Source organism: Ambystoma mexicanum, chromosome 1p (assembly GCF_040938575.1).
Source record: "Ambystoma mexicanum isolate Mex_15411 chromosome 1p, UKY_AmexF1_1, whole genome shotgun sequence".
Lineage (NCBI taxonomy): Eukaryota > Metazoa > Chordata > Amphibia > Caudata > Ambystomatidae > Ambystoma > Ambystoma mexicanum.
In genome coordinates, this window is record NC_090921.1 from 1,171,964,858 (window position 1) to 1,171,991,639 (window position 26,782).

Sequence of the window (26,782 nt, forward strand, 5' to 3'; positions counted from 1 at the left end):
AAAAGGAATGATATGACAAGAGATTGTGAGAGATGTCAAGAGAGGGCGAGATGCTGAGAAAAGCCAGAAAGCAGATAGTCCCCTGTGCATACCAGAGACAGAGATATTGCAGAACGCAGAACCCACGTAAGCCAGTTGAGCTCTGACGCAGAGCCAAAGACTCTGTTTCACCAGTAGCTGTATCACCATTCTCTGGTTGTTCCTCACACTCAGCCTCCGCTGGTGGAGGGGGTCACAGGTGTGACCTTGGACTGTCTCTCTGGGATGTCCTTGTCCTTTGAACAGGTGTGACAGCTTTCTTCTTTCCGGAGACCTTGGGTATACCCTTTGTCTCCTTCTTTGTTATAGAAGTGGAAGGGTGTCCTTCCTGGTGACTGGAAGCTATAGGTTCCTCTGAAACTTCCTCTTGAGTGTCACCTAAAGTTGCCTCTCTGGCCAATCTCGCCTGCTCCTGCTACATTTTACTGGGAAGCCTGGGGGTGCTTGATACAACTCCAAGAGCATTTAAGTCATTCCCCAACAGGACTCTCCCAGGCATCTCACTTTGTACACTGACAGGAATCCTCACAGTCATATTGTTGCACTGGATTAGAGCTGGTAGTCTAGGAATCATTTGGAGTGGGCCTCCAGCAAGCTTAATGGGAGCCTTAGGCGCCTTAGCAACATCATCTGGTCTGAAAAAAAAGTTTCATCCACTACAGTAATGCTGGGCCCAGTGTCGCTAATGGCAGGGGTCTCCAGTCCATTCACAAGTACACTGTCCTTGTAATATTCTGTGGTATTATCTGGAATAGAGTTATACACATCTACATTCTGCTGTTCCCACAGACCCAGGAAACACTGACGGAGGCTCCAATGGGGTCTTTAGCCAATAATTGAAAGTTACCACTAACTATATGACCCTCATCCTCAGGGATGAAGGCTGAGGAGTCCGTGTGGATCCCTGAAGGTTTACCTTTGCATCTGGGAACCCCTTTCACATGGTCAGTTGACTCACAAGCATAACATGTACCAAATGTTTTCTGGAATGGGGGCTTCTGCGGTCCTCCCTCTGCTTTAGCACCAGTGGTTTCACTAGACTGACCTGGTTTCCCATGTGGCTTAGCCTTCTTATGTTTGTGGCCCTCTTTTGGGTGGTTGGATTTGGAATTCTCTTTTGTCATCTTTCTTATGCTGCTTCCCTTCATTCTTTTTGTGAGTGTCCCTGTTGGCAACCCACAAGTTAGCAGCCCTTGCTAAATTCTTGGGATCAATCTCTTTTGAGTCAGTCAAGTGCTGTCTCGGCTCAGGGGAGCAGGCATCAAGAATAGACTAACAAAAACAGTTTTTTCATTCCTTCAAAGGAGTTCACTCTGTAACCCTTAACCCATCCATCTAGGTTTTTCAAACATTCACACACCCAAGCAGCCCAAGGAGTACCATCAGTCTTTTTGAGGGTCCTAAAACTCTTAAGGTACTGAGAAGGGGTTTTCCCAAATCTGGCTATCAAAGCCAGCTTCACATACTCCTGTCTTTCAAGTTCACTCACCTCCATTACATCATCAGTTGCAACCTGGGGGAGAAAGCCAAGGAATCAACCGTTTCCCTGAAAGACCCTGAATCCCATGATTGTATTCAAAAGCACCCAACCAATCCAAAATATAAAGTTTCACATCATACATACTCACTGCTTCTTTAGGCAGGTGAGGCCTCTTGGGACTGGAAGACCTAGAGGACTTTGGGAGGGAAACATTTTCATGAGACAATCTTTTCATTTCAAGAGCATGTTGCATTTCCAATTCCCTGAGTTTGATGTCCTGATGTTTGGCTTCAGCTTGAGCTTGCAACTTTTTAAATTCCCATTCAAGTCTCATTCTTTCAAGAGACACACATTCTGGACTCAGTGATGGACCTTGCGGGGTCCCAGGGGATTTAGGTTGAGTCAGATGGGCCTACTGAGGCACAGAGGGGCTCCTATCCTGGGACTCCTCTCCCTCCTCTGACTCTTCTAAGACAGAGTTAGACTCTGAATTATCATCCTCATTATCAATTTCCACATTTCCTTGGTTTGTAGGTGTGATAGGCCTACTACCTAAACTTTGGTGAATCAACAACCTTGCAATCAATTCATTTTTCTTTCCTGTAACAGTGAGATTCCTGATTTTACACATTTCTTTCAGCTGATCTACAGTTAAAATGATCAGGACTTCCTGACAGAAGTTATCTATATTTGTCATTTTACAATTGCTGTTCTAGTGGAGCTTAGCCTTAAGAAGGATTTAGGCTAACAAAAGCCAAGCAAATACTCAATGTAACTGTTCCTGGGCCTCAGTCGTAGGGAAAAGAGGGAGGACGTCTGGGGACTCATGCATTACAAATGGAAGGTTGGCAACAGTAACGGGCAAACTCAGCTCCTCGCGACTCTTGCAAATAGCATCACTGTGGCTCTCGGATACCACTATGGACTTTTCTTGCATCTGAGGTCCAGCACTCTGTTGAGGTGGCTCAGGCTTGGTCAGTCCTGCTTCATGGGAGTCCGGAGGATCTTCCTGGAGCTCGGGTCCGACTTAAAGCCACTCACTCGATTCTGGTGTTCCTCTCCCTGGCAATCAGTTCCTGCAGCAGCAGTGGAAGTACAGCCAGCTCCGAGAGGATTGCCAGATGAGCTTGTCTTGGGGTCGATTGGTCCAACCAACCCAAGGGGAGAAATCGTCCTTTGCAGGCCTTCTCTAGTCGAGGCAAATTCGGAGCTTCAGCAGGGCTTCACCGAGCAAATCAACGGTCCAGGAGTTGCAGCAGGTGTCTCTTCCAAGTTCTACTTCTGATTCCTTCGTCCAGTGGTCATCTCTGCCCTTCAAGCAAAAAGCCTCCCCTTTTATGCAGGTTTCTCCCATTCATTCACAGCCTAGCTGTCAATCACACAGCAGGGTGGCTGTCCTCCGAGGACAGCCTTCCAGCCAATCATCATTGGGTGCATTCCTGTAACCAAGGAGACTAAGCAAGGGGGTTTCGGGCAGCTCCCTCGCTTCCTGTCCTGCGAGACACGCTGGTGCCAGAGGCGGGCTTCACCAGGGAATCCCGCCAAAGACAAAATGAACAAAGGGCCCAAACCTGGTTTGGCACGCAGAGTAAATCTCAAGATGGACCTTTTCAAAAGAAATGGCGAAAAAAGAAGACTGGGCCATTTTGACAAATTGCAGGCAGTGGTAGAAACACACAATGGTAGGAAAAAGTAAACCACTGCCACAAGCCATTAATTGTAGAAAGGGTAACATAAAAATGTTACATGAGAAACTAGACAAAGGGGATACTAAGTAACCCCTCCAGCACCCTATGGTAAGATAATGTGTGCTTGGTCTATAAAGTTACAAAATGTAAGTAAAGTCAATTTCACTTCACTGCTCTTGGAAACAGTAGTTTTTTTTCCAAGAGAAGGTATTTAAACCTTTGTGGAAATCTAAGAGACTTCCCTGTGCCACTGCACCTGAAGGTGCTGTTTGTCACAATGTAAAGATGATGACTATGAAGTATGTCAGACTCCAAAGTCAAAAGAAAGTGTCCAAATCACAGAAAAATACATGAGAGAGTGGCAAAAAGGTCTCACTCCAGGTTAGAAATTAAAAGTCCTAAAGTCCAGCAAAAAGAGCTGGGGGTCTCTAAGGTAGAAGGGAATTAGCACATTTCTGAGAATTCTCCCCAACACCCCACAAGTTGTAAAATGGTTTTACTTACCTCTGTACTGATCTTAACTTAAATAAACTGTGTGTGTCTAATAAATATGTATATTTTTGGTACTCCGCTGTGTATACAATCCATTGAGTAACAGTCACTGTATTTGTAACTGTCCCCAACACAAGTGGTCCTCCCCCTGGAGTTGTATCCATACTGCTGTGCCTCATTATCAAGTGAGACTTTGGTGAGAGCGTTGAACCTTGTCAAGTCCACTAAGGTCATCTTATAAGAACCCTCCACTAGTAGGTGGTCTGAAAATCCCTCGTAACACCCTCTTTTGCATCCCTGACAGGCTGCTAGCAATGTATCTTTATTTTTATATATTTTACTGCAGCAATAGTGTGTATCTTTATTTTTACAGCCAATGTGCCTTTTGGCTACTACAGTGGCCAAAATTGCCAACTTGTTGTTTAAGGGCCGTCTCGAGGATCACTGCCTTTGCTGGCAGGGTTATTCCCGATCAAGAGTAGGAAATGCTATAACATGGGCATGCTTGTTTGTGGGCTCTCTCCAGAACCGAGGAAGGCAAGCAATGTACTTAGAACAGTTGAGGAATGGTTTATGGTGCAGAGACCCTAAATCCACATCTTCAACTTAATTAACATTGCAAGTGCATTTTAGCTGGTTATCCAGGACTAGATAACCAAAGCTAAAAAAGTGCTTGATTCCGGATACATAGGCTGTGGACGCCCCCGCAGCTCAGCATTTTGTATATGCAGGGAAGTGTTGGGGACATTCTTCGGTGAACGACTGTAAAGCACATCCAAAGCGGAGAGGCTTTGAAGGACACCAGAACTGCTGCTGAAATCACTACTTGTCAAACAAACGCCATAAGGCAACACTCTGCCTCTAGCGACCAAGGGAAGCCAACCACTGGTGTCTCCCTTCCTTTATCCAGTGGAAGCAACTGGTTATTCATCCTTTTCTTTGCTTGGCATACTCTTGTGGGACATGGAGATCTTCTCCAGTCTAGAAGGTCTGCAGATCCTTAGAGGGGTCACATCTGTAACGAGGATACCAAGCTGCTATACATGTTGCTCACAGTGCTGTGTAATTTCAAGCAATAGCTTTGTGACTATGCTGTTTTTCATGGCCATCAGGCTGAGTGTGTCCATCTGAGCTACGGTCCTTTGTCTCCTCCTCATTACCAGCAAGCCCTTGCTAGATCACCTGAAGACTGCTCAACACAGTTGCAATGTCTGTCCTTCCCCAAAAACCCTGCAACATCTGACGATGTGTTCCCTTGTCAGGATCCTGAAGTCCAGCTACAGGTTTCTTCTGTAACCATGAGACCTGAAATGGCGATCAGAACCACTGCCAACCAGAACCCACTGCAGATCCCGAAACTCTCTTCTTCACTCACGACCCCGGGGCCACTTTCACTGCAACCATCAGTGTGCATAGTCTTTCCCAAGTCTTTTGAATGACCTTAAGTCATTGGCTGTCCTAGTGGAGGTCTCTTAGATGTGCATGCATGCCCTTTATGGCTCCTTGCCTTTGGACGACATTTATCTCTATAGGGCGCACCTGCAGCTACTATTAGCCTAGTCTTTCGTGGAGGAACCTGGACATAATCTTCTGTGAGGTCCCTTTGGCTTTCCAGATTGGAGTCTGCTCTCCTTTTCTTCTAGGAACCTGTAATGTAACTACTTAATCATCTGTAATACATTTAACCACATTTGCCTATTTACTTTGCCCTAATATATAGTCTATGGGAGAATGTTTCGTATTGAATTGAATTCTTAACACAGTAAGTGAAATTGCTTACATACCTGTGACTCTTGTTGGACACTAGCTTAGGTGCTTCAGCTGGACTTCTGGAGTCGGAATTAGCGATTGTGATGGTGGGGCTATATTCTATAAGGCTTGTAATACATTCTAATCATTTTCTTTCCTCCTCACTTTCTCGTGGCTGCAGAGTAACCGGTTGTGATACGATTCTATACTGTTTTCCATTTTAAGTGTAGGTGGTGTCCCTTTTTGATAGATGACTGACATATATATTTGTTTTACTTAACTTGGCGTTGAACTTAACCTTAATGCACATTCCTATTTTAAAATACGTAAATATATTTTTAAGTACATACTGTGTGGTCAATTGTTTGCATAGCCTCCCTTGGAAGTGATCTCTACTCTATATGGCATTGCTTACCCCTCCTAAGAGTGAAGCCCAACTGCTCAGCCACAATAGCAATAAGAGTTGGTCTAACCTTTGGTGAAACTGTAAAGGTTGGCCTCTACATGGCACACCACTGGTGGTATAGAAAAACCCTCCCTAACATCACCTGCTACTTAGGCTGCCCACGGAGAATATTAGGGCAGCAGTGGAGGGGAGGGGGTGAGAAGGGACTTGTGAAGCAGGGAGGAGATGGGTAAACATGGAAAGGTGATATCAGGCATCTAGTTTTGGAGTGTGCCAGCCATCTGCTCAATAGCATCGTGTTGGGTATAAGGGGGAGAGAAGGGTTAAGGAGTAAGAGGCACAGAAAAAGAGGGTTTGGCAAAAAAAAAAGAAGTGTCACTGCCTGTTGCTGCATTTATGAGGAAACGTGAGGAGGAAGCACTGAAGGGGCAGTGTTTGGAAGTCAGTGTTGAGCAGCCAGCAAGAAGTCCTAGAACCATTTTTTACAGCACTCGAATACACAGACTATCTGTGCTTTACATGAACCTCCCGGAAAGAAACAAAACAATTTAAAACAAATCAAAGTGCCTTTCCTTCCCAGGCACATGCCGACCCATTATATAGGGAGTCCTACCGCAAAAATGTATAACTGCACTTACTGCACTGTGCACATCAGGGCCGTAAGCAGAAGTTATTGGCTTCAGAGACCAGGGGAACTGTGTGGGACCTGGCCCAGTCAAGATGGGATGGGGACTCCTCACAGCCTGAGGTGGGAGTCCTATAAGGGTTTTCACCAGAGCTAGTCCTGCCCCTGAAGCGAAGTGTGGCAATTGGGAGGGCCCTAGTTTCGGTACCTTCTACATGCACCTGCATACTGTGGACATGGCTGGCCAGTCGGTTTCTGTTTCCCCCTAGGAAAGTACAGTCCCCAGAAGACTTGTCCGTGGAAGAGTGAGCAAGCAACCCAATCGGGGGAGAGTGAGAAAGCTGCAGAGCAGGGAAAGATCCATGCCCCAATCCAGCAACCCCAGCACCCCATGCAACACGGACTCAAACTATGTCACTCACTGCAAGACCACTTGGCATGCCATTCAGCTTTTCAGCGGTCTCAAAACTCCTCTGGGGAAACAAAAGGCAGAGGTTAGGCCTGGGGTACCAAGTCAGGGAGAGAGCCAATGAAGAGGGAAGGGGATAAGAAAGACAGGAAATAGGAAGGTGAGGGTTATTCATGTGAAGTCAAGGGAGGATAAGGAGGGCCACCAGACCAAGCAAAGGAAAGCCTGTGCATAAGAGTGTGGAGGATTGCTTAAAGAAAGTGCAAGGAGAGGTACAGGTTGGTGGGAGAAAGTGATAATGTTGGTTTAAGTTTGCATGCAAGGTATATGTGAGTGGAACTAATGGAGAGAGAGTAGGGAGTGTATGAGAAGGTGCCTGGGGAAGTGAAAGAAGAGTGAATGTGAAAGGAGGAGGGGAGAGTAGTAGCAGTAGTGTGGAGGGGGGAGTAGTACTGGTGTGGGGGAGAGAGAGGAGTAGGCAGAGCTAAGGCTTAGGACTTAGGTAGTAAAGAGCAGACCATCAGAAGGATAGAAGAGGAAGTGTGATTGAGAGGGAGAAGAAATGGTGGGTGTAGTAGTAGGGTAGAGGGTAGGATGTGGAGGAAAGACAGTCATAGGGAGAGGAATAGAAGAGTGCCGAGGGAAAGGACCAGTCAGAAAGTCATCAGTCCTTACATTATTTATATATCCTTAGATTGGGGAACTTAAGTCCAGGATCACCTAGATGTTTCCCTGAGGTAGACAGAGAGAAGGCATTTGCCTTTAGGCCATCACCACCAGACAGACACATTCTTCGATTGGAGGGGTTACCGATCTCTATAATCAATCGTAGAGTTGAGGGACGACTGGAAAAGCAAGGGAACTGGCTGCACGAAGGGGGTGGGGTGGAGGGTGGAGAGAGTGACAGGCTTTTGCAATCCCTTTTCTATTCTGAAATAAAAAAAACCTTAAACTATATTCAAGAGTTAGTGTGCTCATCAGGGCTTCTGGGCAAACGGTTACAACTTTGGTAAACCAATTCTACTCATCCAGAAATAATACTCGGACCACTACATGAAAAATAACTATCAAGCTGCTCCACGTCATGAGTAACTGCCTTATCAAGTCCTGATTCAATTCAAGAACACTTTAGCGAATGTAAAATGTTTCAGGATGAAAATCAAAGTATCTCACACAAGAAATGGCCCACTTGGCAGCTATGAAGACATTGAATAAAGGCCATTAAGAAGGCAAGACTATTAGAAATAAAGGTGCCTTACTTTTGGATGACTCCACCATGGTGCTGGTATTTTCTGCAGGTTGAGTCTTAACCTTTGTCTCACCCAATGAGAGCTTTCGTTGAATTTCCTGCTGGCAGCTTTCACTCAGTTGGATATCACATGACTTGAGGAGCATGGATATCATCTGAGGAGGCGATTGGGTCTTCTGTGGCCCACGGGTGGAGGTTCCAGTGGCATTAGTACCCTGTCCATCACCAGCTTTACTGCCCAGCATCTCCAAGACCTTGGCCGGGATGGTGATGCTGATGGGTTCAGATATGTCCATAGGGGGTGAGCGACTGCCCCGCGGGGAGAGTGCACGTGCCACCTTCCGGGTGAAAGAGAACGATTTAGGGAGGCGCTCCCGTAGTGGGCTGGTGACATCAGACCCCAGGACAGGGGCACTCCTGGGTGGGTTCCCCAAAGGGGTGGATGTGTGACAGTGGTCGTCAGGTACTTTCCGCATGGAGGACGGCTTCCTTCTGAAGAGGGATTCGGGGGAAGAATCAGAATCCTCAACCAGTGAGCGACGGGGTGGGCTGCACTGGAAAGAAAGTGGGTCAAAGTCAAGGCTGCCTGCTTCCAAGAAGGGCGGACTGAAATCCATCTCATCATCTTCCATCCACATGGAGGCTCTGCGGCTGAAGTCTGGCACTGTGTAGACACTATCGCGACCCTCTGACTCCAGGCTTTCACATGAGCGGCACGACTTCAGTCCTGGCAAGTTGGAGTCTGCCGACACAGGGAAGGCATCGCTGCTGGATCTCGGCCTGCGCAGGCGGTGAAGTTTGTGGATGCCTGATAAAGGGAAAGAGACAGAAATTAAATATTTGGAATTAGGTGATGGAAAAAGAGTGGAAGAATGTAGAGAGAACCAGGCCAATACGAAAAGGGGGAGCAAAACTTGAAAGGAGGACCGATGGAGAACAATGATGATGGAGAGGAAAGACTGAGAAAAGAGGAGACGGAGAGAGATAAGCAAAGGAAATAGAGGAAAGGATGGACAAAAAGCAGAGACTGACTAGTGAAGCACGAAATTGGCTAAAACCATACAGCAGAGAGCAGTAAAAGAACACATTACTTAGCCCTGATAGTAGTCTTTTATATGGATTCCCCTACCACTGATTCCTCATTGTAGATACTTTGTGGCTAGTAACAGCTGGCACCGGAACATTTTTCACCAACAAGGGGCAAGGTATGTCACAGCACTAGCCCTCTTCAACAGTGTACTCCTTGTCCCCATAAGCAACAGTGTTCATTTTGCAAAATGTATGGCACACCACGGCCTGTGACTTCAGTTCACCCTTCTTCTGGCCATGCTCAGCAGAGTGAAAGTGAACTAATCAAAGAAAGGTTTCTCCTGAAGCATATTGAAGACGCTCCCTATGTGAGGTAAGTTGACAAGGCGATGAGGAATCTCTGGAAGGAGAATCCATCGATAGAAGGTTACCAGGAGTAAGCAATGTGTTGTTCTAGTGGATTGTGCCCACAGATTCCTCAGATTAGATCAGATTGACTCCCACAGCTGTAAAAACAGACGCAGCTGAGGGGAGCGATCTCAAAGCCCGTTGAGTGTAGGCAATAATACTTCAAAGTAGTATGCCGGGGTGCCCAAATTGCAGCTTAGCAAATGTCCAAGGCTGAAACTCATCTTTGTAAAACCGAAGTGGCCACCATACTCTTGGGGAGAATTCTCATTTCTGTGCTAATTCCCTTCAACCTTAGAGACCCTCAGCTCTTTTGCTGGACTTTAGGACTTAATCTTTACCCTGAACTGAGTGAGCCTTTTTTCTCACTCTCTCATGTATTTTGATCTGATTTGGATTATGTGTTTCCTTTGTTTTTGGAGTCTGACAAACTCCATAGGCATTTACTTTTTTGTATGGTGACACACAACACCCTCAGTGCAGTGACAGAGAAATCCTTTTAGATTTCTCATGAGGTTTAAATACCTTTTCTTGTGAGAACTACTGTTCCCAAGAATAGTAAAGTGAAATTGACTTTACTTACCTTTTCTCTTTGTAGGTCTAGCACAAACCCATTCTTATGTGGAGTGCTGGGGGGTTACTAAGTAGCCAGTTTTCCTACTTATGTAATATTTTTATGTTACCCTCACTACTTTAAATGGTTGGTGGCAGTGGTTTAATTTTCCTATTATTGTGCCATTGTGAATCCTCAGCTGCAGTATAGCAGCGTGGGTGACCATCGTGTCAAAATGGCCCCGGCCGAGTTGTAAGGTCTTTCTTGGGTTTAACTCTGTGTGCCAAACGAGGTTTGAGCCCTTTGTTCGTTTTTCCTTTAGCGGGCTTCAGTACTGAAACCCACCTCTGGCTCCAGTGTGTCTGGAAGGGCAGGAAATGAGGGAGGTGCCCGAAACTCCCCCGTCCTTTTGTCTCCAGGGAAACCAGAATGCACCCAGTCCTGATTGGCTGGCTGGCTGTCCTTGCAAGACAGCCACCTTGCTGTTTATGTGACAGCTAGGTTGTGCATGAATGGGAGAAACCTGCTTAAAAGGAAAGGGTTTTGGGACTGAAGACAGAGTCGACCACTGGGAAGAACAACCTGATGACGAAATCGTGAACAAAGCTTGCTGCATCCTCCTCGACCGTTGAACTGCCCGGTGAAGCCCTGCTGCTGTGCTGAAACTCCCTTTTTCTAATCGACAAGAGAAGCTCTGGAAGAGACTACTTCTTCCCTTGGGTTAGTGGGACCAACTAACCCGGAGACGAACTTTGCTGGAAGACCTTCCCCGACTGGTTATACTTCTTTGCAAATGCAGGAACCGAGTGCCAGGGGTCGAGAAATCCGTAGTCGAGTGCAACATCTGCAATCCGGCCACAAGTACCAGGAGTCTCCACAGAACCCTGCAGTTGCAGGCTTGTGTCATCTCACCATAGTGCAGGACTCAAGGAGTGAAGGAAGCCCAACCGGTGTCCAGGATCCACAGTGGTGCTGCTTACTGAGCGCTGAAACCACGAAGTGCCGCTGATCCAAAAAGAGCCGTAGCTGCCGCCGACCATCGAATTGCTGCCACAGGAGTCCCCAGACATCCTCCCTCTTCTCCCCACGACGGAGGCCCAGGAGCACAGGATCTGCATTGCTGCAACCGGACGGGTGCCAGCTGGACCACACTTCTTCTGACCAAGGGTACTGTTCTGACTTGGGGTGCTTACCTCAGTGTCTGTGGCTTGCTCTTCTCAGTTGAGACCTGCAGTGGCTGCTTTTCTAGAGTTGATCTTAGCTCTAACTTTCATAAGTGTGACAGCTTGTGACCCTACAGTGATTTTTCTTCAAAAAACTCTTAACTTTGTGCAGGAATTTTACTAAGAAGTGCCTCAGCTCCATAGACTTTGCTCCAATTGACTTTGGCTGTCCTGGCTCCCTGCAGACTTTTCTATTCCATTTCACTTTGATTCTTACTGTCCCTCATAGGTGATGCATTGGTTTTAAACTAATATTGCTGGGAAAGGTTTTTATCTAGACTTCATTGGAAGATTTAAAGTGCTCACATACTCTGATAACCCGTGTTCCTTCCTCTAACCTTTCCTTTCTGCCAACCTCAGAATCTACCAAGTGTATTAGTGATTTATAAATGGGTGTAGGAAGTGTGTAAGAAGCATCTCTAAAGAGTATGTACTAGCCTTGTATTGATTCTGGAAAAGTATTTTGAAGTGTATTTGATTGTAGCATATATGGCCCTTTTTAAAGAATGCTTATTTAAAAACTACTGTTAAATAAATAATAATTTTAACTAAAAACCTTGAGTGTTAGTGTTACTTGGCTACTTGTATTGGTGGATTTCGTTGTTACAGCTCACATTTAGCCCTCTTGGGATAAGCCTGGCTGCTCAGTCTGGCTGTACTACACAAGTCACTACCAACTTGTGTAGTACAGGCCTCTACCAATAGGTGGGTTACCTAACACCAAGAGGACAACGGTTGTGTAGTCTCCCACAGGGTTACTACCTCAATTCTTGCCTAGCACACCATACCCCTAGTGAAGTGCGCCCTGGAGGTATGTCTTTTCTTGCTAACTTGTAAAACTAGCCAGTGCAGAGAATAATCCCCTGAGAGAAACACGTTACTTACCCCAGGTAACAATCTTTCGACTATGTTCCCCCCTCGCATTGCTCATCATATGATATCTCCTCGTTCCAGCAGAATTTATTTTGCGGTAGAGTGTAGTGTGCATCATAGTCGACTCAATGTCCTTCAGGGGCCTCCGTCCACTCTCGAGGCTGACGTTATCGATAGTATAAATAGTACCCACTGCACCCGTGTTAGGCAAAGTTTGTATGCAGTACCCTTTGGGACCACTACACACAACTAGGACTAGAGGTGTAAGAAAAAAACATCTTTGGTATACGTCTGTACTACACAGTTTTGTAGTAGCGTTGCTAAGCAGCCAGGCTTATCTCAAGAGGGAATGTGAGCTGTAAGGATGTTACACAGAGGTCTATAATTACAAGTATTCAAATAGACTCTTATACTCAAGGTTTCTTGGTAAAACACGTATTCATTTATTTCCCAGTCAGTTAGAAAACTTTCACTAGAAGGAGGCAATCTATATCACACAACAATATACTTCAGTACTTCACAGTATCTGGTTTTGAGGCAGATTAATTTGAAGGAGGGGCAACATGGCACTCAGAGCATTTGAAGTAGGAGCAAAAGGGCATAAGTTAATAAAAACAAATATTACAGTTACTCTTGAACAGTGCAAATAGTTTGAGTTCCCCAGAGTAGTTGATTCAATGCAATTGGTTAGGCCAAAGTCAATGGCTAAAAGTCGTGTATAGGATAAAGCAGTTCTAAAGTTAAACGGAAAAGTATTTGCCAAAGTTCACAGAAGTAGTTCGTAAAAGAAAGATTCATATGTTGGGTCACAACCTGACTAGGCCTGAAAGTTGCCAAAGTTTCAAGCACTTTCGCAGTGAGAGGCAAGTTCTCTCGGTCGGATTTTCACAATACCTTACAATGAAGAAAAAGATGCAGCTGAAGACGTCTGTTCCTGGCAGTTCCTGCAGATCTCGCTGTTCCTGAGCCTCAGTTGTGGGGACAAGAGGGAGGACGTCGGAGGACCCCTGCACTGGGACTGGTCAAAAAGCTGGCAAAGGAAAATCTTCAATTCCGGTAGCTGTAGTCAAGCACACAAACTGGTGTCCTTCTACCTGGCTATTCAGTTTCCTGAAGCACTCTGAGGAAAATACAACCAGCTCCGAGAATGGTATCCAGGTGGCTTACGAGTTGATTGGTCCCTCCAACCCAAGGGAGAAGTTGTCCTTGAAGGGCTTCTCTGTTGAGATGAACTTGGCGATTCGGACCTGCAGCACGGCTTCACCGGGCAAACCAACGGTCCAGGAGTTGCACCAGCCGTCCTCTTCCAGCTCGTCTTCGGTTCTTTCGTTCCAGTGGTCGACTCTGCCTTCCAAGCCAAGAGACTCGCCTTTTATCCAGTTTCCTCCCATTAATTCCAGCCTAGCTGGCACTCACCTAGCAGGGTGGCTGTCCTTGCCGGACAGTTAGCCAGCCAATCACGCCAGAGTGCATTTGGGTCTCCTAGGAGACTAGGCACAGGGAGTTTCGGGCACCTCCCTCAGTCCTGAAGCATGCCAAAGGCGTAGGAACAAAGGGACCAAACTCTAGAAGGACTTTTCCAAAAAGAAATTGCGAAAAAAAAGACCGGGCCCGTTTAATCAAAGGAGGCTCAAACGTCATTTTGAAAAACATGGCTCCCGCGATTTAATGCTAACCGGTGTTCGTGGTCGGGAAAAATCATGGTAGTTCATTGTAAAACCACTGACACAAGCCATTTCGAGAGAAAAGGGTAGCATTTCACTGCTAGATTAATTTCTAGACATAGGGGATACTAAGTAACCCCTCCAGCACTATATGGTAAGATAAGTGTGGGCTGGGTCTATGAATTTGGAAAGACTAGTAAAGTCAATTTCACTTTACTTTCTCTGGGAAACAGTAGTTTATCCCATAGAAGATATTTAAACCTTCAGATGCCACTGAAGTAATTCAGACTTCCTTCCTGAGAGCACAGCTTGCAGGGTAATAAAACCTGTCAGGCCAAGGGCTCAGGCAAAAAGGCAGAACGCACAGCGGAGCTAGAGGGAAGAAACAAACAAGGCAAATATTACATACCGTTTGTTGATGGCAAAAAACCAAACCCTCTACACCCTCCGAGACCCACAAGCTTACCTGTGTATTCCTTTTTCCTGTGGAATACCTACTTGTGATAGAACACAAGACCGGGTGTGGGCGAAGGTGAGATGGTGACTTTAAGAGAGTGCCAAGGATAGTGTCACTGATGTCCCAAAACCCAATAAGTGATGCAAACAGCAGAGTGTCCCAAAATCCAAGGAGTGATGCAAACAGCAGAGCGTCCCAAAATCCACTAAGTGATGCAAAGAGCAGAGTGTTCCAAAATCCAAGGAGTGATGCAAACAGCAGAGCGTCCCAAAAGCCAAAAATAAACCAAGCCAAAATGTCACCAGGTGTAAGCAGTCAGCACCGTTCTTCCAAGTGCAGAAAAACAGGTTTCAGGAAGAAAAGACGTGGTGTTTACTTTCTCAAACACCTGAATGCAGGGTATTTCCTTCTTCTTTCGAAGAGCGGGTAGCCAGGAGCGGGCAAGGGATACGTGGTTAGGAATCAGAAAGGGAGCCGGGAGCCAGACATGAGAGGCGGAATCCCAAAGACAGTCCGGTACGAGTTACGTGGTCGAGCAGGGGAAGGCAGATCAGACGAGCGCCGAAACAGAATCAGAAACCAGGTAACGGGGTCCAAAAGGTAAGCAGAAGTCAGCAACCAGGTACACAAATAGGAAAACTTCTTCCGAGAAGCGCTGCTCGCGTAACACAACGGTTTAGGAGCACTGGCTTTCTGGGGGCGTGACTAGATATAGGAAGTGGATTCGAAGGAGGCGTGGAACGCAAGCAAAGGAAAAAGCGTTCCAAGGGTTCCTCCCAAGCGCAAGTCCCATTGGGAGATGTAGTTTTTACCGGCGATAACGCCGGCGTTGATGTAATCGCCAGGACAAGTGCCATGGGCTTCCCCCATGGGTATGAGAATGCCGTAGGAATCCGGGGGGCATGACACACAGACCCTGAGCTGTGTGGTGAAGGTAGTGAACTCTCGAACCAGCAAGTGAGGTGTCCGTTGTGACAACCCCTTCAACAGATTTTCTCTTGTCCATCTGCGAAGATTTTGTACTAGTGTTGGCGAAACAACCACTAGATCGTCCCACTGACCACTTGCCTGAGACCACTGTTTCGCCAACCACTCCTGCATGGGTAGGATGCGCAGGCGCACGTGAGGTACCAGTGTTAGGCAAAGTTTGAATGCCGTACACTCTGGGAACACTACAAACAACTATGACGACAGGTATAGGCAACCCAACCTTTGGTATAAGCTTGTACTACTCAGCTTTGGTAGCGTGTTGAGCAGCCAGGCTTATCTCAAGAGGGGAAATGTGAGCTGTAGTGGAGTTGCACAAAGATTCACAGTTACAGGTATTCAAATAAACTCTTACACTCTAGGTTGCTTGCATAAACAATTATTAATTTACCAGTCAGTTATAAAGCCTTCCTTAGAAGGGAGCAATAGAATAGTAACACACAAATATTCTTCATTACTGTACACTTTGAGTTTCTGAATCAGACAAGACCCTTTTGGGATGGCCCACAGACATAACCTACAACCACAGTTGACTTCAGTGACAAGGGTGCTGGGGACATTAATATCTTATTGTTGGCATTCAGAACACTCTTTAAAAAAGGCAAAGGTTATTAGAACACAAGAGACCACAAATATTGTTAAGCAGTGCAGATACATTTAGAGTTCACTAGAAGAGTCATTCAATTCAACAGGCTAAGCCAACGTCAATGGGCAAAAGTCTTGGATAGGATATAGCACTTCTGGTAAGTAAATGGAAAAGTCTTTGCACAAGTTCTTAGGAGTCTTTGATGAAAGGAAGAATCACATGTAGGGGCACCACAAGCTGATTAGACTTGTGAGTTGTGGCAGTTACAAGCACTTCTACAGTAAGAGGTAAGTTCTCTTAGACTTGTTTTACAGTTCCTTGGTAAAGAAGGAAAGAAGCAGCGGATGACTTCTGTTTCTGTGCAGCACTGTTCCTGGGCCTCAGTCGTGGGGACAAGAGGGAGGACGGACGTCAGGGGACTCCTGCAATGCATTGGGACTGTCAAAACCTGCAACCGGCAAACTTCACTTTCAGTGGCTGTTTTACGTTTCAACTAGCGCAAATAGCAACAATGCGGTTCTTGGCTGTCAAGGTGGACTGTCCTTGCTTCTGGGGTCCCGCACTCTGCTGAGGGGGCTCAGGCTTGGTCAGTCCTGCTTCGTTGGAGTCCGGAGGATTTTACAAAAGCTTTAGGCCAGCTTAAAAGTAAGGCACACAATCTGTGTCCCTCTCCCTGGCTATACGCTATACGGTTTCCTACAGCAACTCTGAGGAAATTCAACCAGCTCTGAGATGGGTGCCCAGGTGGCTTACTTTGGAGTTGATTGGTCCCACCAACTCAAAGGGAGAAGTCGTCCTTGCAGGGGCTTCTCTGTCGATACGAACTTGGCGTTTCGGCACTGCAGTAGGGTTTCACCGGGCAAACCAACGGTCCAGGAGTTGCAGCAGGCGTCCTCTTCAAGCTCTTCTTCGGTTCCTTCGTCCAGTGGTCGGTTCTGTCTTCCAAGCCAAAGGACTTGCCTTTTCTTCAGTTCTCTCCCATTAATTCCAGCCTAGCTGTCATTCACCCAACAGGGTGGCTGTCCTTACCGGACAGTCGGCCAGCCAATCACCACAGAGTGCATTTGGGTCTCCTAGGAGACCAAGCACAGGGAGTTTCAGGCACCTCCCTCACTTCCTGCCTACCCACTCCTGAAGCCCGCCAAAGGCGAAATGAACAAAGAGACCAAACCTGGTTTGGCGCGCAGAGAAAATCCCTAGAAGGACCTTTCCACAAAGAAATGGCGAAAAAAGAAGACCAGGGATCATTTTGTCAAAGATGGCTCTGCGCCATTTTGAAAAAGATGGCTCCGGCAGTTAGGGTTACCGGAGCTTTGAACAGCCGCAGTAAATTCAAACCATGGTTGTTCGGAACGAAACCACTGCCACCAGTCATTCTCTGAGGAAAGGGTAACATAAAAATGTTACATGAGCATTAAGACACAGGGGATACTAAGTAACCCCTCCAGCACTCTAATGTAAGATAGGGTGTGTTGGGTTTAGCAAGTACAATGCTAAGTAAAGTCAATTTCACTTTACTGCTCTGGGAAACAATTTATCCCAGAGGAGGTATTTAAACCTTGGGATATCTAAAAGACTTCCCTGTGCCACTGCACTGAAAGTGCTGTGTGGCACAATGTAAAAGATGATGCCTATGGAGTTTGTCAGACTCCATAACCAAAAGAAACACATACACAGAAAACACATAGTATTTAAAAGTTAAGAGTCCCAACGTTCAGCAAAAGAGCTGGAGGTCTCCAAGGTGGGAGCAATTAGCACATGTTTGAGAATTCTCCCTAACAATCAGGTAAAGGCAAGATGCCATCATGCCTGGAAAACGCATAGCTTTGCGCAAGTGCACACTCTGGGACGAAGCCCATCTATTCTAAATTGATGTTTTCACCAGTAAGCTCAAAGTTGTCCTGGAGTGGTTGACCTCCTTTCTCCTACACTGACCCTCCCAGGTCCAACTTGGATCCTTTCTCTCCACCACCTCTCTCTTCACATGTGGTGTCCTCCAGGGCTCTATCCCCTCACAATGGCTCTGCCATGTCTACTTGGTCACTTTGGCCCATCTGATCTCTACTTTCTCTTCTAAATTCCAGTGCTATGTGGATGACACTCCACTCTCTTTCAGGCTCCCCTCAGCCTCCTCTCCTCTCCTCTCTCGCTCAACCCTGACTGCCTATACGTGATTCAGGATTGGTGCGCTTCCAACGATCTCTGCCTTAATGCCAGTAAGAGAGAGATCCTTCTCACCGGGACACCTGCTCCCGCTATCCCTCTTCCTTCACCTTCCTGTAAGGCAAAAAACCATGGGTGTCATCTTCGACTCCACTCTCTCCTTCTCTCCTCACATCAAGAAGGACCACTTCCAGCTGCACCTCCTAAGAGGTGCTCTTCCATTTCTTAACTTCCCCCAGAAGCTGAATGTCTCCAGAGCCCTGGTTCTCTCTAGGCTGGACTACTGCAACAGCCTCTTTCTCAATCTGCCTTCTTCTACTCTCCACCCTCTGCAACTAATCCAGAACAGGATTGCAAGACTTATCCTTGGCCTCAAGCACAGGGCTGCATTTCTCCAGCCCCCAAATCTCCCCACTGGCTGCAAGGATCAAGTTCAAGACCGTCTGCATGGTACATAAGCCTTTTGGGGCCAGGGCACGTACTACATCCAACTCTCTCTTCCAAAATACCTTCTGTCTCAAGCCATTTGCTCCGCTACCTCCAACTCCCTGTGGGTCAGACGCTTCTCCAGGCAGAGAGTGAGGGGTAGATCTTTCTTTTCTGTAGGCGCCTCCCTCTGGAATGGCCTCCCTGCCCCTCTGAAACATGGGCAAGACCACCTGAAGTTCCAGAAGCAGCTTAAGACCTTCCTTTTCTCCTCTGCTTTCTCCCTCTCCCTCCCCAGCCAAGCTTCTTGTCTGCCGCACCGACTGGTTGCTTGGTATACCCAGTCACACTGCGTTCCATGTTCCTTCATGATCAGTCTCCCGTGTACTGTCTCCAGGCCTACCACGCACTTAGGGGCTGTAACTGCAAACTGTATACATTGCCCCGCCTCCTTGCACTTACCCAGAGCCGTGCTGCCCTTACTCTGAACAATGCTGCCCTGATTGCACTTCCTCCTCACTTCCCCCTTGCACTCACCCCTCTCCCTACCCCCTGCTCTCTGCGTTGTCGCACTTGCACAATCTGAATGACACAAGGCCTAGTAAGATCTTTTGTCTTGTCCTCCCCTCTTGTCTTGTCGCGCCTAGAAACACTTGTGTACAGGCACGTTATAAATGATTTATATCATATTTTATCAAGTGTTGCAAATCTGATAAGCAAACTAAAACCCACTAACTTAAGTTATGATCCTATTCCCGCCTTCTTGGCTAAGCAGCATGCACAAGCCGTTGGTGGGATAGTTCAAGCACTGGTAAATGCCTCAACTGTCCAGGGATGTGACCCATCAGACTTTAAAAAATGGACACTAACAAAGCCTCAACATGCTTTTGAATCTCTAGAAGCACCAATAATGTACAAGATGTAATTGTAATAATACTACTGTATGGAGGAGGTTTGCCCTGTAACTTGTATGCAAGCAGTAAAGTTTCAAAAAAACTAAATCGTATCTCACGCCCTTTTGCCAACAAATGCTCACACAACTCTAACTACCGCCCAATCGCTGGCCTCTTGTGGCCTGCTTAAGTCCTGGAAAACAGTGTAACTATGCAGTTGCAGAGTCTCTTGGAACATAAAATAACATCCTGGACTCATATCAATCGGGATTTAGACCAGGCCACTGCACAGAGATGGCACTTACGGCCGCCTGGGAGGATCCGTTAGAGGCTGCTGACGAAGGTGACATCATCATGCTTGTCATGCTAGACTTGGTGGCAGCCTTCGACACTGTCGATTTTGATATTCTCACTTTAAGACTATAGCTATTGGCGCAGGTGTCCGATGACGCCCTCAAGTGGTTTACCTCCTTTTTAACGGACTGCTCTCAGCAGGTTAAAACAGGCCCACACCTTTCTGATTCATTACTTGCCACATGTAGAGTGCCCCAGGGCTCCTCTTGGTCTCCAATGTTACACATCTATATATGTCCACTACTGAGCATTTTCCCCCAGTTTAACCTGTGATACCACTCATATGCTGATGACACTCAGATCTATGTCTGGCTAAAGCAACCACTGGGGACAATGGACCTAGTCCTATCCTGCGCTGACCGAATGAAAAGCTGGATGCTGGAAAACAAGCTCAACCATAACCCATCTAAAACTGACATTATTGTATTTGGCTCCAAAAAGAAGTTAATGCTCTACACTCTGCCCTATGACCAACCCTATTTGGGGCCCCAACAAAATGTACCCAGACAGTAAATAATATCAGTTGCATTTGGCAGTCCAGTATGAACTGTAATCTACATATCAACCAAATTGTTAAATCTGTGTACTACCAACTTAAAGGAATAGTACCATCAAAAATGTTATTGGCTCCAAAGATGGGCCATGATAAAATATATTTATAAAAAATATTTATTAAGAAAGTTCCTATGGAAACTTTTGAGCAAATGGTGCTCAAAGTCACACATTTCAAGCACTAGGAGGCATCCATTTTGTGAAATGGATGAGCCTCCTGGGCTTGTGTTAATCTCTGCCCTTGCGGCACTAATGAACCAAAAGCCAGCAAGCTGTAATAAACAAAAACTACCAGCAGGTGGCTTTTGCTTCATTAGTGCCGGAGAGCAGAGATTAACACAAGCTGCTGCTGGTAAGTGCTTTAAAGTTCATTCTTTTTTCAAAGCACTTACTAACTCAGAAAGAAAACCGCAGCATTAATTATGTTGAATTTATGTTTGTGGTGGCTTCAGCTTTGAGACTCCTGGGCTCCCCCATCAAGGGGGAGCCCAGGAGTCTCAAAGCTGAAGCCACAGCAAACAAATACAACATTGTTGTATTTATAAACACTGCAGTTTTCTTTCTACATTTCCTGGGCTCCTCAGAGGTGGAGGAGTTGGGATATGTAGAAAGAAAACCACAACGTTTACAAATCCAACGTTGCATTTCTGAACTCAGCGGCTTTCGCTTTGAGTCTCCTGGGATCCCCCTTATCGGATGTCCCTTGTGGGAGACTCAAAGCGAAAGCCGCCGCGGTCAGACATACAACGTTGTTGTATTTATGATTTCCGTGATTTTCTAACCACAGCAATCATAAATATAACAACGTTGTATTTAGAATTGCTGCGCCTTTGCTTTTTGCCTTTCGTTTTACATTTTATGTGCTTCCCTGGGCTTGGGGAGCACCGAAAATGTAAAAGGAAAGTGGAGGTAGCCTCCTCCATGTACAGCTATGCTCTGGCTGCAGTAAGCAAAAGCTCCCAGTAGGGGGCTTTTGCTGCTTGTTTAGTGCCGCCAGGGCAGAGTTTAGCATGAGCTGAGGAGGCTGCCTGAAATGGCAAAATGGATGCTCCCATGTAAACGCTTTGAGCCTTGTTTGCTCAAAAGTTTACATAGGAACTTTCTTTAAAATTATGTTTAATGCATGTTTGATTATTGCCCATCTTTTGAGCCAATAACATTTTTGATGACACTATTCCTTTAAACGGTACAACGTCCTTTAATCGCCTGCTTTTTCATCCCCAGGCTTTTAAACGGGCACATTCCATCGAATGTGCACATCACAATTTTTTTAGGAGGGGTGGGAAAGGTCAAATAAGGGTTTGGGCGGGTGGGCAATAGCAAAACATAAGTGTGGGTGGGGGTTTCGATGGAATGTGCATGTTAAAAAGCCTGGGGATGAAAAGGCAGACGATGAAATGACATGGAACCCCTTTAAACTACTAAAGCTTCTACTGCCCTTATCTTGGAGAAGGACCGTCCAACAGTAGTTGGTACACTTAGAAACTGAAGGCTGGACTATTATAATGCCCTTCTCATGGACATTCAAAATGTCAACCACAGTGATTCAGATGCTTTTTCGCTTGAACTCTCTCCAGGTGGATTTACAAAGAACTGAATTTTTATTTTCAGGAAAAAGCTGAAAACCTACCTTTTCCTGCTCTCCTCCCCCCTCTGCTAATGTATAGGTATTAAGCCTATCATTTATGCAGCCTACGACCTACAAATATTTTTCACCTGAGCCCCAATGCAGATTCTGCCAGGACACTTAATGGGTATGCACATTATAAATTCCCAAATCATCATCAAATCATCTTGTGAAATGTTTATTAACGGCCGAGCTGATCTTCGGAGACTCCCAGTTAGCCTTCACCCTTTTCTGAAGGCCTGAATGAAAGGGTAAAACAGGGACTTTTTGGGCACCTTATCCAAGATGTCCGTAAGATCATCTTGTTCAAAAGGTGCAGCTGGTCTGCCCCTCCCCAGTTACTCAGTTACTTTGTATCAAGCAAGACTGAGTGCTGGCGCATACTTGATTTAGCTTTCTGGGGAGCAGGAAGTGCCACGACGAACTCTGAACTGGGTCTGTGTCAATGTGAGGCTGGAGTACCACCCTAAATCACCAACCAAGCAAACAATCCCTTGCAGGTAAGGGGCAGCATGGTTCTCCCTACACCACGATAGAGGTACCCCAGGATTTAACATGGTGCAGAGACAGTGCCAGGCACTGAACAATGGAGAAGACGCATAGCCACGGAACGACCCTGCATGAGCCACCGAGGTAAGCGCCATGAATGATACAGCCGCCACGTACCGCAGTCATATCGGGAGGGACGGGAGGTACGTGGAGGCATGACACTATGCCCCTCTCCAGGGGTGCATGGATTGCCCATCTTCCAGGTGAAGCGATGATAGAAATTGCGAACCAGACACGGAGCAAAAACCTGAGATGTCAGTTCCCAAGAGCGATCACAGGGCGCACAACCGTTCCAGTGAATCAGGTACTGGAGACGACCTCTATAGTACATAGAGTCACAAAATGCCTCCACCTTGTATTCCGGTTCCCCATCAACTAGAATGGGACCTGGGCGTGTGCTAGAATGATGAAAGGTATCTGGTACATGGAGTCTGAATAGTGAGACATGAAAAAACAGATGAACGCACCAGGTGGGGGGAAGAAGGAGGCAGTAGGCTACATCAGACATCTTCTTCACTATCCGAAACAGACTGATGAATTTGTGGTGCAAACCTCCTGGCTCAATTCCGTAAGGGGAGGTCCTTGGTTGCTAAACATACCTTCTCTCTGACGAAGAACAGCGGAGCTCCTGCGGGTGAAAATGAAACACGAATGAAGCCTTTATCGACACATTACTGTATGTATTTGCGTAGCTCCTCTCGTTCCTGCATCGTTAAGGAGCAAATCCGTCCATGTGGAATAGGCCGATCTCCTGATAGACAGATTTCACAATCATAAGGTTGTATAGGTGGTAATGGTATGTCCTCAGGACGAGAGAAGACCTTGTCAATGGAGGCATATTCCAAGGATCACTTCCGACAGCACAACAAATGTGTTGTCTCAGAGTCGGCAACAGTGAATTAAACGGCTGGAGGTCTGGAAACTGAACAGCATCTCCTGGTACAATGATCAGACCCGTATATCGTTTGCATGCCCAGTTGATATAGGGGTTATGAAAAACCAACCACGGTAGCCCTAGTACCAATGGGTATGAGGGAGACCAGATGATGTCAAATGCCAATACTTCTTGATGTTGATTCAATTGAAGGGGTTTGGATTCTTGACTTATGGGACCAGAGGCCAATGGGTTCCCATCGATCCGTTCCACCAATGCTGTGTGGCTCTTTTGTTGAATTTAAATTCCATATTGTTCGCTAAAGTGTTAATCCATATAGTTGCCAGAAGCACCGGAGTCAAGTCAACCAGGGCCCTGGTTTCAAATGGTTTAAGATCGGTTCCCTGTTGAATGGAGACTTGGAGTACAAACATGGCTCGAGGTGTCACCGGATGGATGGACTCCAGGGGAGGGCGTGATAGACCTTTTGGGCTTGTCGTTTCCTTCCTGACTGACAACAAGCCTGCTAGTTTCCTACTGGCTTAGTAGTTCGAACGGGACAAGAATTTAAGAAATGGTTTGCGTCACCAGAGTACACATACAATCTGTTTATCCTATGTCTGCTCCTTTCGGCCTCAGACAGCGGACCGCAAATCGTTCATCGCCAAGATCCCCATGAGGAGATGGATTTCTTGTGGTTTGGGTGGCTGAGGGATACCGGCCGACTGGCTTCCAGTCCTCGACATCAGGTGCGTCTTTCAGAAAGTCTATGGTCAATCTTGATCACTTGGTCGATCAAGGCTTGAATAGTGACTGGTTCAGGAGCATGGACTAGTTTGTCCTTGTATTCTTCTTGTACTTCTCATTGAAACAATGTCCTTTGAGTGTCCTCGAGCCACTGGGATTCATTGGCCAACTGAGGAAATCGGCTTATGTACAGGATCACATTCTGGTTTCCTTGTTTTATGTCCAAACGACGATTTTGTGCGATAGCTGCCGTATTAGGCGACTGAAAGGCCTCCAGGAAGGACTTGCCAAAATCGGATAAGGAATCAAGGATCCGACTCTAGGCGGAAACATAGGGAGTGGCCACGCTAAGGCATTTCCAGTGAGGTTGTTCAATATGTACCCACTCCTTGCCCTATCACTAGCAAAGTGTATAGGACGGAACAAAAAGTGCACTCGGCAATGATTTCAAAATTCTGTGAGGGCGTGAGGATCACCATCGTACCTTATGGACCCAGTATGACTCCAAGTGCTTTCAGCAAATGGTGGCACCATATTCTGGGCTATGGTGTCCTTTCAGAGCTGATTCTCTTGCTTTAGAGCAGCTACTTCTTGGTGTAGAGACCTCATTTCATCCCTTAGCTCTTGTATGACCTCCATATCGTTAGGATCAGGAGAAAGGCGTCTCAATCTATCAAACAAGACTGAGCGCTGGCACAAACCTGATTTGGCTTTCTGGTGAGAAGGAAGCACCACAACAAACTCCGAACTGGGTCTGTGTCAATGTGAGGCTGGAGTACCACCCTACACTCACCAACCAAGCAAACAATCCCATGGAGGTAAGGGGCGGGAGGGTTCTCCCTACACCACGATAGGGGTACCGCAGGATTTAACATGATGCAGAGACAGCGCCAGGCACTGAACTGGGGTACCACGTTGGAAGGCACAAGAGCAAGAAAATGAGGCAGGGCACCAGCAGGTTAAGGCAACAAGAGGCAAGGAGACCTCAAGCAGGGAGGAGATGAACAAGAAAAAGAGCAACAAGGCAGAGACTAAGAGTTGCAGGGAATCACCTAGAGTGGATGCACAAAGAAAAGGAGAAAAGCGAGGCAACAAGGAAGTTGCGACGCATTGAGAGACTAAAGCTTCCTGCTTTTGTACTTGTGTGCGAGAACGAGGCTGTTAGCCTCCAGTTGCCAGGCAACCCTGTGTGTGCAGTCGAGCCTGCCTGGGAACGCCCACAGTTGGCCGGCGTCGGCGTTGCCATGAGGAACATGGCAGCGCCCTGCCGCACTGAACTACCGGGACCGCACCTTCCCCTGTGCACGCAGGAGGACAGGGAGCACCGCCGCGGCGACAATGGAGCCGGGGAAGCCACATAGCCACAGAATGACCCTGCATGCGCCACCGAGGTACGCGCCATGAATGATACAGCCGCCACGTACCACGGCCATAAGGGAGTGCCAGGAGGTATGTGGAGGCATGACACTGTTACTGGACAGAGCATTAAGAACATAGCTGACTTCATTCCCGCAGTGGCTGTCTGGATCTCCAAACATTCCGAGGTGGAGTGCTTGGACAAATTTAACCCATATGGAAGGGCCAGCCTATAATTCTTAGGTAGCTCCTTGTCAACAGTGGTGGCAGTGCAGAGGTGTTGCCAGAGTTCTAAAACTGGGTTGAGGACTGCATGGTTGAACAGAAGTAATGTCTCTTCCTGTGGAGCTTTATCCAGGATGTCCATGAGCTCACCCCAGCCCTAGGGCCTACTTTCTCCAGGGTGCAACGAAAAGTCACATTTCTGTGACCATAGACGAGGCCTGCATAATATCCATTGGTGCATTATCAAGGCCGCTGGCATCCTGAAGATCAGTGGCCACTTCAGTCAGGTCAGACTCATCTGTTTAACACTCCACAGTTACTTGTTCCCAGGAGATTTGCAGGCTCTCCAGACAAAACGGGGTAGAGTCCCTTTTCATCATACACCTTTTTGTAGTCGCACTCTCTCAAAGCCAATGTGTTTCGACAGCAGGAGAAAGTCCCCTCTCTGCTACATCCAGGTGGTTAAACCTGTATGACATGGGGCTGGCACCAATAGCCCCACCCGGGGGCTTTAGCGCTGAGCCGCCCTGAAGCATTTTTTATGCGAGGCAGGCTCCACACCTTCCAGCATATGGGTGCCGACTTTTGACAGAACCCCGCTGGCCTTAGATGGCACAGTGGGACCTTTCCCCCCACCCCCCAACGGCATTGAGGCTGAAGCCATGGACTACAATGCCTTTGAAAAGATTGAGCATTTTCTACAGAAAAGACAGCCATATCTCTGCTCTCGAGGAGGCTGAGGGACACTTTACTTTTTACCAGAGGAGATATGGCAGGACCCACTCAATGAGTGGGCCCTTTGGTGGTGCTTTTTATGGTGTATTTGGACCTATTGCTCTGAAGAAGGGTCAACTTTAGGCTTTGGTTAATTGTTGTCCTGTCCAGAGAAGCAACTTCTTTAGGGCGTCTCATGTGATTTGGATGAAGGCAGGCCAAGGGCCACCTTCACAAGGTGTTCACAGAGTGCCTTCGGGTTCATAGCCGTTAGGGAGATTTCTCATTTTTATGCTTCATCCCCTCTCCTAGTGAGACCCATAGCATTTACTGCTGGATTTTTTTTACCTTTTCTTTAAATCCTGAATGAGTGGAGCCTTTTTCC

At 46.8% G+C, this 26,782-nt stretch overlaps 1 protein-coding gene across 3 annotated transcripts in view; it reads right to left on the reverse strand.

Annotated features, from left to right (window-relative positions):
- ARHGAP33 (Rho GTPase activating protein 33) overlaps positions 1-26,782 on the reverse strand; it is a 1,138,731-nt gene that overhangs the window by 45,687 nt on the left and 1,066,262 nt on the right. For all 3 annotated transcript variants that reach the window (XM_069604876.1, XM_069604877.1, XM_069604878.1), the window contains one exon: positions 8,148-8,945. In XM_069604876.1, coding sequence (XP_069460977.1) covers positions 8,148-8,945 — 798 coding nt within the window. The remainder of the gene's footprint in view (positions 1-8,147; positions 8,946-26,782) is intronic.